The following is a 16,949-nucleotide window of genomic DNA, read 5'->3' as shown; positions in this document are numbered from 1 at the left end:
AACAAAAACAAAAACAAAGACAAAAAAAGGAAAAAAACTAGGGAAAGGGCTAGAGAAGAGCTGAATTTATGGAAACAAATGCTACTGAGGTATAATCTTCCTCCTCCTTGCATGTTGGTTTCTTTTGTAACAAAGTGGGGACTTGGTCTTCAGCAGCACTGGGGTGGTATCTCTAGAGCAGTATAATGAGACAAAATGAGACTCAGCTTCCAACATCTCAGAGAAAAGTCTTAGAGAAGAACTTTACTAAGAGATATGATGATCTGCATAAATGGGCTAGGAAGACTGATTTGAAAGATGTTAATTCTTACCAAATTATTAGCATAATGTAATCCTAACCAAAATGTCACTTAAATTTTGGGGGAATATAAAAAATAAAGTCTAAACTTCATCAAGAATCTGCTAGGATACCAAGATTAAAAAAAAAAAAAAAGGAATAGCAAAGGTAACTTGTTCAATTATTAAATTGTTATCAAATGATTAGAATTAAAGGTGTTATGTTGATAGAACAATGGCAAGTTAAAGGGCCCCCAGGGTGGCTCAGTCGGTTGAGCATCTGACTTTGACTCAGGTCATGATCCCTCAGTTCATGGGTTCGAGCCCCGCGTCAGGCTCTGTGCTGACAGCTGGGAGCCTGGAGCCTGCTTTGGATTCTGTGTCTCCCTCTCTCTCTGCCCCTCCCCCGCTCATGCTCTGTCTCTCAAAACTAAATAAACAACAACAACAACAACAACAAAATTAAAAAAAGAAAAAAAAGAAGAATGGAAAGTTAACTGAACAAAACAGGTGTGTGTAGGTATGTGCATAATAAAGGACATAAACTAAAGGGATGGGAATGGATTAACCAATAAATGGTGCTGGGAAAATTTACTACGTAGGACAAAATCATGCCAGATCCTTAAATCACATTTTATGCCCAAATAACTTCCAAATCAATTAAAGAGAAATGTAAAAAAGAAAAGCATAAAATATGATAGATGAGATGAATATTTAATCTTGGGATGCAAAGGACTTTTTAAGCATAATAGAGATTTTACAGCATACATAATGTGTAACTCAAATGTGAAAAAATTACATGCAAAATTAAAGGACAAACGGTAAACTAGAAAAACATTCTTAAAATGAAATATTACTATACTGTATAAAAATATTTAATAAATGTTTATTAAATGATGTGTTTGTTGATTAAATGTTACTGTTCTGAAACCATTAGGGAAAAACAAAGGTAATTATTTTGGATAATAGCAAAAGATAATAATATTACCTTATTGAAAATAAACACTTTAGGTTGGCCATTCATAATTTAGTGTAATTTTATTTTCATTATACCTATAAAGGAAGAGTAAAACACACACAAAAGTAAGACTCACATATTTTTCATTTTTAGAAAATTAAGTCCCTTAGGGTCAAAATCATTTTATTTCCTATCCTTCACACAGGTTCACTGTGAATAGCTTCACTCAGATTACCTAGGTTTTGCTGTATGACTCATTAACTGGTATAATTAAAACAAAACAAAACAACTTGTAAAAATGTCACTCACCTGACATGGAAAATTAAACAGATAGAATGAATTCTAAAATGACCTGAATTTAATGAAGGATAGATCTAACTCTCTCAAGAGTTATAACTGACCGTTTTTCTAACAGGAAGAACAAATTCAGAATATGCTTCAAATACCAATTTAAAAAAGAAACTGAGAAAATATGAATAGTGGCTAAAAAGATAAGTGGGTGCATTCAATGAGAATTTTTATTTCAATTATCCACAAAACGATATTATAATACCTTATAAAAATACTAAGTTTTAGGCTACCATTATGCATTTAAAAAAGTGTGCTAGGAGGTTGTTTTTGCCAACTTCCTTTTCTGGTGAGGGTTAAGTTCCACAATAAGACACTGAAGACGAAAAGCTGCTGGAAAAAAATCTTCAAATGTACAAAGTTGTTTTATTTTTCTTGGCAATTTAAAAATACATAACCATTTAAACTGAATACACATTAAGTTAGTGTTTTATTTCCTTACTATACAGTTGATATCATAAGGAACTGCTCCATTTAGTTAAAACCTAATGAATACCACCAACTTTTCCTGACTTTTCTGAACACAATTAGTACATAAACATAATTTTGTTATCTTTTTTAAAAAGCTTAGAAAAATTATAATATCAAGTTCACATAAAGCCCTTTAAAAATCTGATGTCCCAGGATGTAGATGTTCAGGGTAAATGACAGCAGTCTTCTAGAACACCCTCTTGGAAGAGGGATTCAATACTAAACAGGTTACGTAAACATTAGAAACCTCCACAATTTTTAGTACCAGAACTGTTACCAACTTGCATGAAGCTCATTTGTCACATTTTAAAATGGTCTGAATTTCAACACAGTTATCATGGCACACAATTTTAAACTTAATGATTAAATCAATTAAGTGACTGTAGGTAAAACCAACTAGGGACTGTTAGGTTTTCAGGGTTACCATGGAGCTGGCGGGTAGGAGTTGTGAACAGGGCAAGTAAAACACGACAAAGCTCACTGTTCTTACTAAGATTCAACCATTTTCTTAAATGAATGTTGATCAGCAGAAAAAAGGAATTCTAAAATATGGAAACCCGATACGCTGCATTAGAAGTGTGACTATAAAGGAGAATATTTTAAAACATAAATACCAAAACAAAAACAAAAATACCAGACTTTTGTTCATCAGATTCAGTTCCTTTGCTAGACACTTAAACCAATAATGCTGCTATTCAAATTTATATTTTGGAGTTTCTTTTTGAGTCAATCATAAAACTCTTTGAGTTTTATTTCTACATTTTGGATGGGCAAAAACTGTCCCCCCTTTTCACCACTGTTGTTATTCTCAATAAGTTCTCCTCCCCAAGTCAACTAAATTCTAAAAGGGAAAAAAAGATCACCATTAAGTACATTTAAAAAGTTAGTGCAGATTTAAACATGGATTTGAAAACGAGTTCTAAAAATGTTTCGCATCAAGGAGGTATCATTGGAATTAGTGGGAAGCCTTAAATTAACTATTTGAGGCTGTAACACTCATTTAGTGTTTATGTTAAAAAAAGATTAGTTTTAGTCATACCTTGTAACTCTTAAAATCTCGGAAAACAGAGAAGTGAGGAGCTGTGAGTGCCAGCAAAGCAATTTTGTCACTCCTTAATATTAAGCATAACGTCCCATCTGTAAAATTTTCACATTTTCTTTTCTCATATTTCTTTTAAATATTTTCCTCTCTGTCAATCTATTCAATAAAAGCAAAAGTGCATTCAAGTCCCTGATCTAGTGATATTTTATATTCGTGGCACCCATCACCATAAGTAATATTAGAAATATCTCACAGTACCAGTCTATTTTTTAAAATGGACTGTTTATATGCCAGGTCTTATTTTTTGATTCTATCTAAAGTTTAAAAGCTTTCCCCTTGGATTGGACAGTACAACTTCAATTATATGTTGCCTTAAAAAAAAAAAAATCAATGCAACATTGTAAAAGATTAACTCACTTCCTAGTTACCATTATTCTAAACTGAGCTATTCAGAAAATGACTAAAGTAAAAATCTTCTACTTTCCAGTTCCATGAGTATTAACATAGTGCATTACATTTTCAAATGCCACTACTGTGGTCTAACATTTCATCAAGTTTCAGAGGCTGTTTATACTCCTTTTTGCTTCTAAAAACCTGGACCATTTCCATGCAAAAGAAGGCAGGTATTAAGATTGCATATTAACAGTTCAACTTAGAAAAAACTTGTGAGAACAATGAATGCAAGAAATCTTTAAAAACTGGAATGGAATTGTTTGGTCCCATGAAGCTCCTTAACTTTAGATTTTATTATGGTAGAACTGATTTTATCTCCCAAGTTTTGTCTATTACGATATATAATTTTCTCTTAACAATTCTGAGTTTGGGGAATAAAAGAAATGAAGTGGTTTATAAAGAAGTAGCCCTGTTGCTCTTCACTGTTATGCTATCCTCACACTATCATCAATATCACAACTATACTTCTTTGGACCCTGAAATAAGTTGGAAGATGCATCATTGGTACTTTAGAGTTTAACACTTGAGAAAAAAAAAAAAAGTGGTTTGTGCAACCATATCTGGAATTCCAGTTTACCATTAAAAACATGCAGAATGAAGACTTTCTTCTTTTGATTCCTGTAGGTAAAGTAAAGAAGTCTACACAGGTTCTTTACATTTTGGCAGATTTACGCATATAAAAGGCTACGTGGATTATAAATTCTCTCCTGGCTGGTACTGTGGCTCTGTAGCAGTGAAGTAGTCTTCCAAGAAGGACTGAATATATTCAAACGTTGGTCTTTCATCAGGGTCCTTCTTCCAACAAAGATTCATCAATTCATGTAGGGATTCTGGGCAGCCCTGAGGGCAAGGCATCCTGTATCCTCGTTCCACCTGTTCTAGCACTTCACGGTTTACCATACCTAGCACAGAAGATTCAAACATTAAAAAGAGTGATCCCAAACCCCACTAGCAAAACAGAACAAATCCCCTAGCCACTAACTGATCCAAGGTATAGGAAGTTTATTTAGTGAAACGATTCTTTCAACAAAGAAGTAAATTTTAAATGTCAAGTATATCAAGAAGAGCTCAGAAAATGCTAACCTGTTCCAACAGGTCTCATTTTTTTCATTCCACCTAAAATCTTACTTTTAACAGTAATGCCTTCAAAAGCCAACACCACTTGATTAATAAGAATTTAGAGTGCTACTTCGAAGTACCAATACTTTCAGATACTAAGAGTCAACAAAGACCAAATTTGGGTTAGTGAGGGTTAGTGGCAAGATAATGTCTAAGAGAACTTCCAAACAGAAATTCAGAAGAAATTCTCAGAACAATTTCAGAAGAACTAATGTTCTAGTGCTGATTCTGCCAAATATATTAACCATGTAACTATATCGATGCACTTCCTTGAAACAGTTTCCTTATCTAGTATCACATGTTTGCCTTTCTTCAAGTTATTATATACAATTCCCTTCTTGTATTCTTTTGGAATCCTGCCCCCATCAGTAGCTCACCTTGTGTTATGATAGGCTAAGTAAGCATACCTTAAATTATTTTTTAATTTTTATTTTTTTTGCATACCTTAAATTATTGGAGGTGTGGGAGTAGTGTGAGATGACCCAGGATATTTAAAATATGCTTATTATCTGAGAGAATAGTAGAGACAAAAGGCTCTTTTGGAAAATGTCCTAACAGAGAAAGATGAGGTGAATACAGGACACAACTTGTGCATTTGCCTGATCTCACGGATTGTGATTCACACAGGATGCTGTCCATCCAATGACAAAATAAAGAGGAAGAGAAGAAAGGGAGAAAGAAAAGGAAGGAGGGAAAGTAGAAAAGAAGGAGTGAGGGAGAGAGGGGGTGAGAGAGGAAAGAGAGAAGAAATAAATGCCTTTCTTCCCCTTACAATTTTTTTGCTAATAAACTCCAGTTAAGTATGTTGGCATAACCAAGAGCTAAATGAAATGCCAGCTTACCTGGATATGGCACTCTGCCTTTTGTTACCAGTTCTGTCTGCAGAATTCCAAATGACCATACATCAGACTTTATAGTAAATCGACCATACAGTGCAGCCTCAGGAGCTGTCCATTTGATCGGAAACTTTGCACCTAAAACAACATTGACAATCTCGCTTAAGTAAATTGTTTCTAAAAATCTTCTTGTGTAAATAGAGCATAAGCAGGTTGATGTTTTGTCAATATCTTTATTGTATGTGTCATCAGCCATCGAATTCTTCAAAAGTATAAGATATGTGGGAAATATTCTTATAAAATTTATATTAAAATGAATCACATTTCCTCCTGATAAATCAGTAACATAAAAAAGAGAAATGTTGGTAGGGATTGAATGTTCAAGAAAATAGAGGTGGAAACTCTTACAAGCAACTAAAAACATAATTATAGGATCTATAACTTTTTAGCACATCTAGCACCTAGTAGCTATAGCTGACTGTTGATGAAGGCATATTCTGTTGGGTTCTAATTTAAAAACCCTGTATTAATTTATTCATATATTTAGAATATGCTTTTTATGCACAAGACATTTGCTAATCATTATGGGAGACATAAAAACACAGCCTTTGTGAATCTTAGACACTTAGTGTGGAAATAAGATTACAGGTATCTTATATACCTATGTATATATTCAATGTTGTAAAATATAAAATAGTTCTTTAGATATTCAGAAAAACAGAAGATTAATTTTCACTAGCAGTCACAGAAAGTTTCATTTAAGAAGTAGCAGCTAGGTTAAACTTTAAAGAATGGTTAGAATTTTTATAGGTAAGGATTATAGAAAAATAGGAAGATATTCTAGCTGGAGGGAACTGCACAAAGGCATAGAAGCTTTTTTTCTTTTCCCACACTACTTTCCATATATTCTCTTGACATTAGTTACATAACAATTTGCTTTATAGTTATTTATTTATGTCTACTTAGCCTATTAAAATATGAACTCTCATTTACTGAGCATCTACTATGTTATGTAATGTCAGGCACAATACTTTCTTTCACTGAAGTTTCACAACAATCTTACAGAGCAGGTATTACCGTCTGGTCTTTATATGTAAGGAGACTAAGACATAGTCAAAAAGGTTAGAAACTTGGTTGAAATCTCTGGGTAATGAGACGGAACTGGGATTCAAAAACACACACTCTTTCCATATGCATCTACTGTATGTTCACTAAGTGTTTACTTAGTGGAAGTTTAGAAAGACAGACACAAAACAGAAGAATCAACCTTATATTAATTTCTACAAGTTCTCTTCCCTCTCTGTACAGTGTTAACCTTCCAAACGTTTTTATTTATCACATTATATATAATAATTATTGTAAATTTAGTGTAGAAATGGTTTCCAAGGCCTTTACAAAACTGTATGCCATTTCTCAATTTATTAACTTCAAAAACACCTCTTCTGATCCTTAGTGTAGTAAAATCTGGATGCTTCTGGAAGCTTGTCAAAAAAGGAATTTTAAACTCTTTCTTATTTGTTGACATGACAAAAGTAGTACAAAAAGGAGTGTACTGCTTGCTATATTTATAATGTAAAGAACACCAAGTCAAGTTCTTTCTTGAGGGAAACAACATCAGAAAGTCATGGCATCATGTATAGAATTTTATGACTAAATCAATGTTTCTTTGACTCTTCTGAGCAGACCTAGAGCTATTCTTATTCTACAAAACCCTGAATATTCCAAAGAATGGTAAGAAAATCCAATGAACATTAGGTTACAAGTGTTTATTAAAAAGTAATTTTACCTTGTCTTGCTGTATATTCATTGTCTTCAATTAACCTTGCTAAACCAAAATCTGCTATTTTGCACACAAGATTTTCTCCCACAAGAATATTAGCAGCCCGAAGATCTCGATGAATATAATTCATTCTTTCAATATATGCCATACCATCAGCAATCTTGAGAAGGAAAAGAAAAAGATATATGATATAAAGGGGACAGAGAGGGGGAGTCAGGAAAGGAAGAGCAGGAGAATAAACTGCAGATGTGTGTGGCCCACAAAACCTAAAACATTCATCTGGCCCTTTATAAAAAGGGTTTGCTGACCCCTACTACCGTATCTAAGAACCTTGAACACAGGACCATGGACTAGACTTAGCATATGCTAACGCCACACAAGGACAATTTCTTTGTATAGTTTCTCTAAACTGTCAGACACTGTGGACATCTGGATGCTCACCGAGAAAGGGGTCTTATAACCAACATGTCAACTAGAACACTCACCACATAGCTGAATAGAAACTTTTTTTCCCACCATTTTTTTTTTAATGTCTATTCATTTTTGAGAGGGAGAGAGAAAGAGAGCAGGGGAGGGGCGGGGTGGTGAGAGAATACCAAGCAAGCTCTCTGTACTGTCAGTGCAGAGCCCAATGCAGGGCTCGAACTCACGAACCGTGAATCAAGACTCGAGCTGAAATCAAGAGTCACACTTAACTGACTGAGCCACCCAGGAGCCCCTGAATAGAAACTTCTAATAGTTTTCACATATATTTAAAAACAAAGATTCATGGGAATAAAAAGCACAGCATATGGAATATAGTCAATGCTGTTGTAATAGCATCCTAAGGTGACAAATGGTAGCTACCCTTGTGGTGAACACAGTACAAGGTACAGACTTCTATTACTATGCTATATACTTAAAACTAATGTAACATAGGGTTAACTTTAGTTAAATAGAAACAAAACTTTTTAAAATATACATGGTAATAAAACTTAAAAATAAACACAAAAATTCAGAAGAGTAAAACTATCCCATTTTAAAGTATATACTGCCATCTTCATTCTTGTTTTGGATTATATTATATAAAAAGTTCAGCACATCGTTTAGATTTCCAATATTTTCTTTGGAATAGCAATCACTCATTATCTTAAAATTTATCTGCTAAATACAAATACATCTAGATTTCATATTTGTAAAATGCATATGTTTCTGAAAGGCTGTAAGATACAGGACAGCACTATACTGAGAATTACATGCTTATTTCTAATTTAGTAAGTTATATGAATGTTAGATACCACAGGTCTTCAGACACCATCTGTAACATAAATCAGATTGGATTATCCCTAATGTTCCTTTCAACTCTAAAATTCCATGATTTCATTATACAAACAACAGTCTTCTACTAAGATTACATTTTTATGTACACTTTCAATTCAAACTGATACATGTACAGATAAATACCTGAGCAGCCATATCAACCAGTTGTGGGAGTTTCAAATATTTTCCATCTCCTTCCTTCAGGAAATCCAATAAGCTCCCTGTAAGAAACAGAAAAATGTTATGGAAAATAAATTTTAAATCAGGACTGAAACAAACATTCCCCTACCTCCAAATCACCACATCACAATATAAAACTTAAGCTTTTCATTCTTTAATATTTTTTGCAGCTTTGGAATTTCTGAATAATTATCTTAATATTCTAGAAGAGGTCCCTAAACTGAAATTTTAAAAACATCTTGGAAAACATGGAAAATTTAATCATCTCACTAGATTGTAGGCATTCCTTCCTTGTTTTGATCAAGATCAACAAATCCCAATTTTGAGCCAATACGCAGTATTAGATACCTGTATATTTTTAAGTCAATCTGAATCAAGAACACAGACAACTAGGAATATCCTGGGGTACTTAAAACCAGACCTAGGTGACTGACTCGATATGGAATTGCTTGTCTAATGAACTTCTCTCACTTTTAGCAGAAGATACCACAAAACAGCAAAGTACTATGAATAACAGCCAACAGAAAGGCTACAAAAGTCTGGTTGTTATTCCTGTATTACTGGTTAAAACCCTACCATGTACCTGAATTTAATAAAAACAAAAAAAAAAACCAAAAAAACCAGATGAACCAAAATTAAGGTACATTTTTAAAACAACTACACTGTTCTCTTCAAAAATAATAATGTCATGAAAGACAAGAAAGACTAAGAGAGGGACTGCTCTGGATTAAAGTCCTGAACATACATTCATCTGTCCTGGAGCTAGAGTGTGGAGCCTGCTTAAAATTCTCTTTCTCCCTCTGCCCCTCTCTGCTGCTCACACACTCTGGTGCTCTCAAAAAACAAAAAACAAACAAACAAAAAAAAGTAAATCACTCCAATTATAATATGAAAAATGAAAATCGGCCAAAACTGCACAAAAAGATTAAGTTTAAAAGTTCCTGTGATAGTCTAGGAAAGCGAGACTATTATGTTAAAATCTAGGAATGACAGTGGGAATACAGAGAAGGGGAAATTTTCCAGAGAGATGTGATTAATGGGATCAATGGCACCGAATGGATTATTATTACACAGTGGGGAGGGAAAGTGAGGTTGTTGGGCCCCATCCCCAGAATGTGCATCTCTGAGTTTCCTGATGCTAATGTTGTTGCCATCCAACACACTACAGATTCTTACATATGGGCAAGAAGAGACAAGGACATTCACTGCAGCGCTGTTTGTCACAGTGACAAACTAGAAGCCAACCTAAATGTTCACTGGGAAAGGAATGAATAAACAAAGGTATACTTGTACAGAATCTCATTCAACAGTTACAAGTATACAAGTTAGATCTTCTCTTATCCATATGAATAAGTAAATCTCAAGAGCATTTACAATGAATGAAAATGAAGCTAGTAATATTTACATAAGTTAAAAACATACAAATGCTAATAGGTAAATATATATCAATGAATATGTATCAATATGAAAGACACAGATGGAAAAGCTAAGCACCAACTTCAAAACTGAGGTTACCTCTGCAAGGGAAACAGGCCCAAAGGAGCCTGGAGGGAGGGCTCAGACATGAACAGGCTCAAGGAGGAGTAAAAACAAAGATGCAATTAGATCTGTAATGTTTTGTTTCCTTAGTAGAAAGATCTGAAGCAAATATGGCAAAGTGTAAACATTAGTTATATTTGGATGGTAGGGACATGGTTGTTATGGTATTCTCTGTATGTCTGAAATATCCACAATTTTTTAAAAAAGTCTACGAAAAGTGTTGACATTAAATAAACTTAAATAGTTTTTTAAAAGAGTGCATGGCTGGTTACAACGTGAAGACAGAGTATTCTTTTAAAAAATCTTGGCTGTGAAGGGAAGCAAAAAGTAGACCGGTAGGTAAAAAGCAGATGTTGACACCAAGAGAGGGTTTTCTTTTTAGATGTAAGAAGGATCAAAAACACAGGTAAAGAAATTGTCCTTAAACAGAGGAAGGGACACTTCTTTCCTTAACCTGTAGGATAAACTGACATCAGGGGTGCCTGGGTGGCTCAGTCGGTTAAACATCTGACTTTGGCTCAGGTCATGATCTCACGGTTCGTGAGTTCGAGCCCTGCATTGGGCTCTGTGCTGACAGCTCAGAACCTGGAGCCTGCTTCAGATTCCGTGTCTCCCTCTCTCTCTCTCTCTCTCTGCCCCTCCCCCACTCGCATTGTCTCTCAAAAATAAACATTAAAATAAAAAGATGAACTGACATCATATAAATACTACACATAACAATGTATACAGAAAGAAACAGAAGACACAGTTGTTTCAGAATAAAGAATCTAAATAAGGTGCCATGATCAATACATTAAGTAGAACATTATTCAGCATAATAATAGATAATTGTTAAAATCATGCAAAAATGCAGTGCATAGAAATGAACTGCAATTGGTATCATTTGGTCAATTCCTTTTCTCTGGCAACACAGAACGTTCTGGGTCTTATCAGTGGTCCTTAACCTTTTATACGTTCATGGGTTGCTTTGAAACTGACAAAAATGATGGACTCTCTTCCTACGAAAACATACATACATATACAAACATAACTTCACATAACTTCAGGGGAAGTTGATGGATCCTTTGAAACTCATTCAAGATTTTAGCAGAGGAGGTACTCACTAAGTAATCGTGAAATCAATTCAAAGGAGTCCTTAAGTTTGTCTCACATACCTCTCCATCCTTATTTCCAACTAGCTGCCTTCTGTACTTTCCACTTCCCGTGGTTTTGTCTCCATTACCTCCTATCCTCTTAGCTCTGCAAAGATACCCATACCTTTCCCTTTACCCATCCACAGCCTTCATAATCTTGAAGGGCAATTTAACACTTGTCTTTTCTACTAATAATTCTCAGTTTATTCCAGTCTATGTGATCTCTTCTTCATTTCTACACTTACTGAATATGTTAAACACGTGGAAATTCATTATGCTTTGGCCTGGAGCTTGTTTGTTTACAGTGAGCTATTATTTACTTTTATACTGAAAATTAACTTTTCAGGAGGTTGGATCTTTGCTCTCTAAATTCAATATAAGTAATTTGGGTGGCTTTATTTCTTTGATACCTTATAATGACTAGCAGAGTGCCCTGCATATTTGAAGTATTCAATACATTTTGGTTGTTAATGTTTATAGAGTAGTCTGATTACAAACATTTCACAGGATATAATGATCATGACACATATGGGTATTAATGGCAGGCTTCTAACACTTGACCTAAGATAATCTGAAGGAAGTATGATTGATGGACTGGTTGAGAGACAAGGAAACCAAATTCCAGATGAAGGAATTTGAACAGAATCAGGAAAACAAAAGCAGTAAGAAGACCTCTCTAGCCAGGAAAGTGGGTTTATGTGGGAGTACACGAGGCAATGAGTTTGAATGGATTAGAGAGGGTCAATTGCTAAGTACCTGAAACAAGATGGGGAATTATAGAGTTTTAAAACCAGAAGGGTCATCTGTGATCTTGCATTCTAAATCTCCCATCTAGAAATAATCCTAACCTAGCAATCTGACAACATAGAAGTCTATCGTGTCCCCCCAGTTAAATAATTTTTTTTTTCTTAATTTTCTTTTTTTAATGTTTATTTATTTTTGAGAGACAGAGACAGAGCATGAGTGGGGGAGGAGCAGAGAGAGAGGGAGACACAGAATTCAAAGCAAGATCCAGGCTCTGAGCTGTCAGCAGAGAGCCCAACGCAGGGCACGAACCACAGAGCCGTGAGATCGTGACCTGAGCCAAAGTCAGGCGCTCAACTAACTGAGCCACCCAGGCGCCCCAAATAATTCTTGAAATCAATATGCAAAGCTAAATGGACCATTAGCTTTACCTCCATTACATTCTTATGCTATCAATATCTTGATTTAAACTTCCTCCTTGTCCCTTTTCTCTCTTCCTTATACAATGCATCCAATGCACTCTGAAAGGGGTTATTTGGCAGTTGTTTGCAGTAGAGATTCTTTCCAAAAAGTGCCATGTGCCTTCAGGGTATTAGGTAAGTTTTGGCTATCAATTAGTAGGTTACATCAGTTCTTAATTTTTGGTCTTGCTATTCCTTTGGGAGGTGGGGGGTAATTTCCTATAGCAAATATGCAGCTTGTAGTTGGCCCTGTCACCACTAGATGGAACTACATTGTTGGCCAAGATGGACTACTGAAGAGAGATGACATAACCAGTAGCTTTAATTATGGATGAGTGACTCATTAAGAGGAAGAAGAAAAAAAAAAAAAGATAAAATTCAAGAGGGTAAAAGTGGGACTGGCAACATATTTAGTACTTACTGGTTTCTCTTTTAAAGCATCATCTGTCCTTCTCTTTATCTTGGCCCCAAACAACCCTGTTACTAAAGATCCCACCTTAGGGTCCAGAGTTTGGGAGAATGGAGAAATGTTAGTGAACAATAGTGGGGAAAAGTTTCTAGGAATCCTGAATATAGAGACTGTGTTTACACTAAAATAAGATAAAATTAATTTCCTTAATTTCACCTGATTTCTTTGCTTTAGGACTAAAGATATAAATATCTAACTGCATTATTTTAATTGATAGAAATATTTTTTTCCCTTTCCTAGCTATTCCATTTCCTTTAGCCAAATGGAATGAAAGACTACTTACTTTCAACATAAATTGGGCTGGCCTGATTTTCCTTTTAAACTTTGTACTCTCCTTTGGAATAACTGGAACTAATCACTACTCCATTAAACAAAATGTTAGATTTTCTCTTTTCAAATGTATACATAAAAATCTTAGAGAACACGACACATTAAAAAAATTTGTATGCATAAAAATAGAAATGAAGACTTGTTTTTTAAAAAAATTATCAACCTGAATACTCTAAAAATAAACTAATATACACATACCTTTTGACATGAATTCAGTGACAATGTAAATGGGCTCTTCAGAAACAACAGCATATAGAGGAACTAGTTTATCATGTCTTAACTTTTTCATTATTTGAGCTTCTTGAAGAAAAGCTTCTGGCATCATTGTACCTGGTTTTAGTGTTTTGATTGCTACTTTTGTGGTTCCATTCCATGTTCCTAGAGAAACAACATATTTTACTATTTTAATCTATTTCTTAAGAGATTTTAAGTCAAACCTCAGTGAGCAGCACTGAGCAGTTACCTTAAATATTTTAGTATATCTTATCATAAGTTGTGGTGCTTTAATCTGCGGCTAAACAAATGACAAAAAAACCAGAAGTTCAGATTTCTTACCCATCCATACTTCACCAAAACATCCTTGTCCTAATTTAACCTCTAGTCGCAAAGATTCTCGAGGGATTTCCCAAGCATCTTTTGCTAGACCTTGAGTCTGGGGTTTCACAGTTGGACACACGGTTGTTAACTTATGGCATAAACCATCAGCATGTTCTAGATAAATGAATAAACTACACTGTAAAATGAATTAATTACAAAAATTAAGGTATATATAGTATATCAATGTTTTTAAAAGTTTAAATTAAAGAAAACAAAAACATAATGTTTTATCAGTTTTATGCTAAAACCACAGACACAAAAAAGGGAGTTGTATGTATATAAGAAACAAAACATACAAAAAGCAAAACATTTTTTGTTAAATACCTTTTTAAGGTTATAATTTATTGAATACTTTTTATGTCTCAGCTATTGTACTAATTCAGAACTTTATAAATATCTCATATAAGTAAGTCTTGAAAAGCTTAAGTGACTTTCTTAACGTCACCCAGTTAGTAAGTGATGGAGATGGGATTCAAACCCTAGTTCTGGTTACCTCCAAAGTTATGTTTTTGACCACTGTGCTTTACTTCTTCCTAAAGAGAATGCTACCATTAACTGTTAAACAGGGAATCCCAAATTCACAATGGCTTGACTTGTGAATCTTGCTTATCCAATCTTCTTTGTTGAATATAAGACATGTTGCCTCCCATTTTCAACAAGTAACCACACAAATCCACATTCTAACCAGTTCAATTACAACTGCTCGCTAACATATTTCTTCAATGTCAAGATTGGTGGTTGACCTGATAGACTGTTTGTAGCTAGCTGTCACTGAAGAAGAGACTGCCATGGGAACTCCCTTACCTCTAGTATTAAGAATTTAAAAACTTTCAGATGCATTCATATATTAAATCAGCAATGCAAAATTTTGAGACAGAAGAATCTGATACCAAATATCTTTCAAAGGTCCTTGAAAAACCAAAAGAATGTCTACAGTTGCTATAGGTTAGTTTTCCAGGAAAAGAAAAATGCATCTGCAGAATTAAATTTCACTGGATTTATATTTTAGGAAGTTTTATGTGGTCCAGCCCATATAGAGGAATGTAACCCAAAAAGACATCTGATATGGCTTTTTAAGTATTTAGTTTTACCTACTTAATAAATGTTCCTTAAAAATTTTTTGCTTTTATGCTTTTTTATTTATTGTCACAATCTATCTTGGTTTTTAGCTGTTATGAAACGAAACCCCAGTGTAAATATTACTCCAGTTAGATACAAGGATTCAAATAATGGTAGTCGAATTTTACCATATCTAAGAACCTAATTCAGGTAATAAGTATTACCTGTTCTTCATTTTAAAACTACAATACAACAACATCTATAGAACATACTCTGTGTGTAAAGTACTGAGCTAAACCTTACAAGAAATGAAAACAGAGATTCTGTCCTCATAAAATACAACATTTAAAAATAGTTTTCACGTGTGAAATCGTCACATACCTGTGTAGTGTTTTACCAACTTCTGCAGAGTATCAAATTGTGCTCTGGTTGTGATATAGTATCCACCGTTGTCAAGTTTCCTAATTTTGTAGTGTTTCACATTGTCACCTCTTACCTCATCCCAATCACGAATAGAGAGAGAATAAGCACCTAAGGGGGGAAACAAATACTTTTTCTATATCTTTCTCAAAATACGGTCCAAGAAAACTTTTATACTTACATTACATTATAATTACCTTTAGTAGTTTCACTCTCTCGTACTAAGAAAATACCTCGTTGATTCCCAGGATTCAGAAGTAATCTTTCAGCATCTTTTCTCCCCATTTTGCCAAAATACCACCTGGGAAAAAAGTGTTTTAAGTTAGAAATGTGTAAGGGTTGGAAAGATTTACATAAGCATCAGTAAGATTCGAGTGGAGGGGAGGGGTGACAACAAAGAGCTTCAGAAGACAGCTTAAAAACACAGCAAACACAATAAAAGATCTTTACTAAATAGAAGTATTACAAATACTACTGTCAGAACATACTGTCCTAGTATTTCCAGGTACTGACTATTCAACCAGTCTCTTAAACTTCACCTGGAAGTCACAGGATCAGAGAAGTAAAGACAATAATGACAGAGAGAACCTCTAGGTCCCTGACAGATGGAAATATGAAGAGTGCAGTAGGAAGAACAGAAGTGGCTCCCTGGTAACAGTGTGATCATCTGTATTCAGTAAAGTGCAAGTAAACTATATCCAAATTACTAGCAACTCTAAATTAGCGTGGGTTTGATTTAATACAGATTTGTGAATAAAAATAAGTCTCTGTTGTGGAGAAGCTCACAGAATAAAACAAGAAGTAACAAGTGTCAAGCAGAACAGAGTTACAGAGACAGATTACATATTGTAAAAGCAATAAAAACAAACACTGAGAGAGCACCTACTCTGTGCAAGGCACTGTGTTAAGTGTTGTGTTATGAAAACAAAGTAGTATTATTATAAATCCCAGACATTCTTGGTTTGATCTAAAAATATTATGTCGGGACGCCTGGGTGGCGCAGTCGGTTAAACGTCCGACTTCAGCCAGGTCACGATCTCGCAGTCCGTGAGTTCGAGCCCCGCGTTGGGCTCTGGGCTGATGGCTCAGAGCCCGGAGCCTGCTTCCGATTCTGTGTCTCCCTCTCTCTCTGCCCCTCCCCCGTTCATGCTCTGTCTCTCTCTGTCCCAAAAATAAAAATAAAAAACGTTGAAAAAAAAATTAAAAAAAAAAAAAAATATGTCACTGAAGGTGAATTTTAATTTTTTATAAGTTGTGAGGGGCGCCTGGGTGGCGCAGTCGGTTAAGCGTCCGACTTCAGCCAGGTCACGATCTCGCGGTCCGTGAGTTCGAGCCCCGCGTCAGGCTCTGGGCTGATGGCTCAGAGCCTGGAGCCTGTTTCCGATTCTGTGTCTCCCTCTCTCTCTGCCCCTCCCCCATTCATGCTCTGTCTCTC

General features: G+C 34.9%; 1 protein-coding gene across 2 annotated transcripts in view; it reads right to left on the bottom strand.

The window, feature by feature from the left end:
- Positions 1-1,734: 1,734 nt before the first annotated feature.
- Positions 1,735-16,949, bottom strand: part of YES1 (YES proto-oncogene 1, Src family tyrosine kinase) — a 74,226-nt gene continuing 59,011 nt past the window's right edge. For both annotated transcript variants that reach the window (XM_043558414.1, XM_043558413.1), the window contains exons 5-12: positions 15,712-15,815; positions 15,476-15,625; positions 13,994-14,149; positions 13,637-13,816; positions 8,727-8,803; positions 7,290-7,443; positions 5,510-5,641; positions 1,735-4,450 (exon numbers count right to left, since the gene is read on the bottom strand). In XM_043558414.1, coding sequence (XP_043414349.1) covers positions 4,242-4,450; positions 5,510-5,641; positions 7,290-7,443; positions 8,727-8,803; positions 13,637-13,816; positions 13,994-14,149; positions 15,476-15,625; positions 15,712-15,815 — 1,162 coding nt within the window. In that variant the 3' untranslated portion in view covers positions 1,735-4,241. The remainder of the gene's footprint in view (positions 4,451-5,509; positions 5,642-7,289; positions 7,444-8,726; positions 8,804-13,636; positions 13,817-13,993; positions 14,150-15,475; positions 15,626-15,711; positions 15,816-16,949) is intronic.

This window comes from Prionailurus bengalensis, chromosome D3, assembly GCF_016509475.1.
Source record: "Prionailurus bengalensis isolate Pbe53 chromosome D3, Fcat_Pben_1.1_paternal_pri, whole genome shotgun sequence".
Classification (NCBI taxonomy): domain Eukaryota; kingdom Metazoa; phylum Chordata; class Mammalia; order Carnivora; family Felidae; genus Prionailurus; species Prionailurus bengalensis.
Note: the sequence above shows the minus strand (reverse complement) of the source record. Positions and strands in the feature narration are given on the sequence as shown.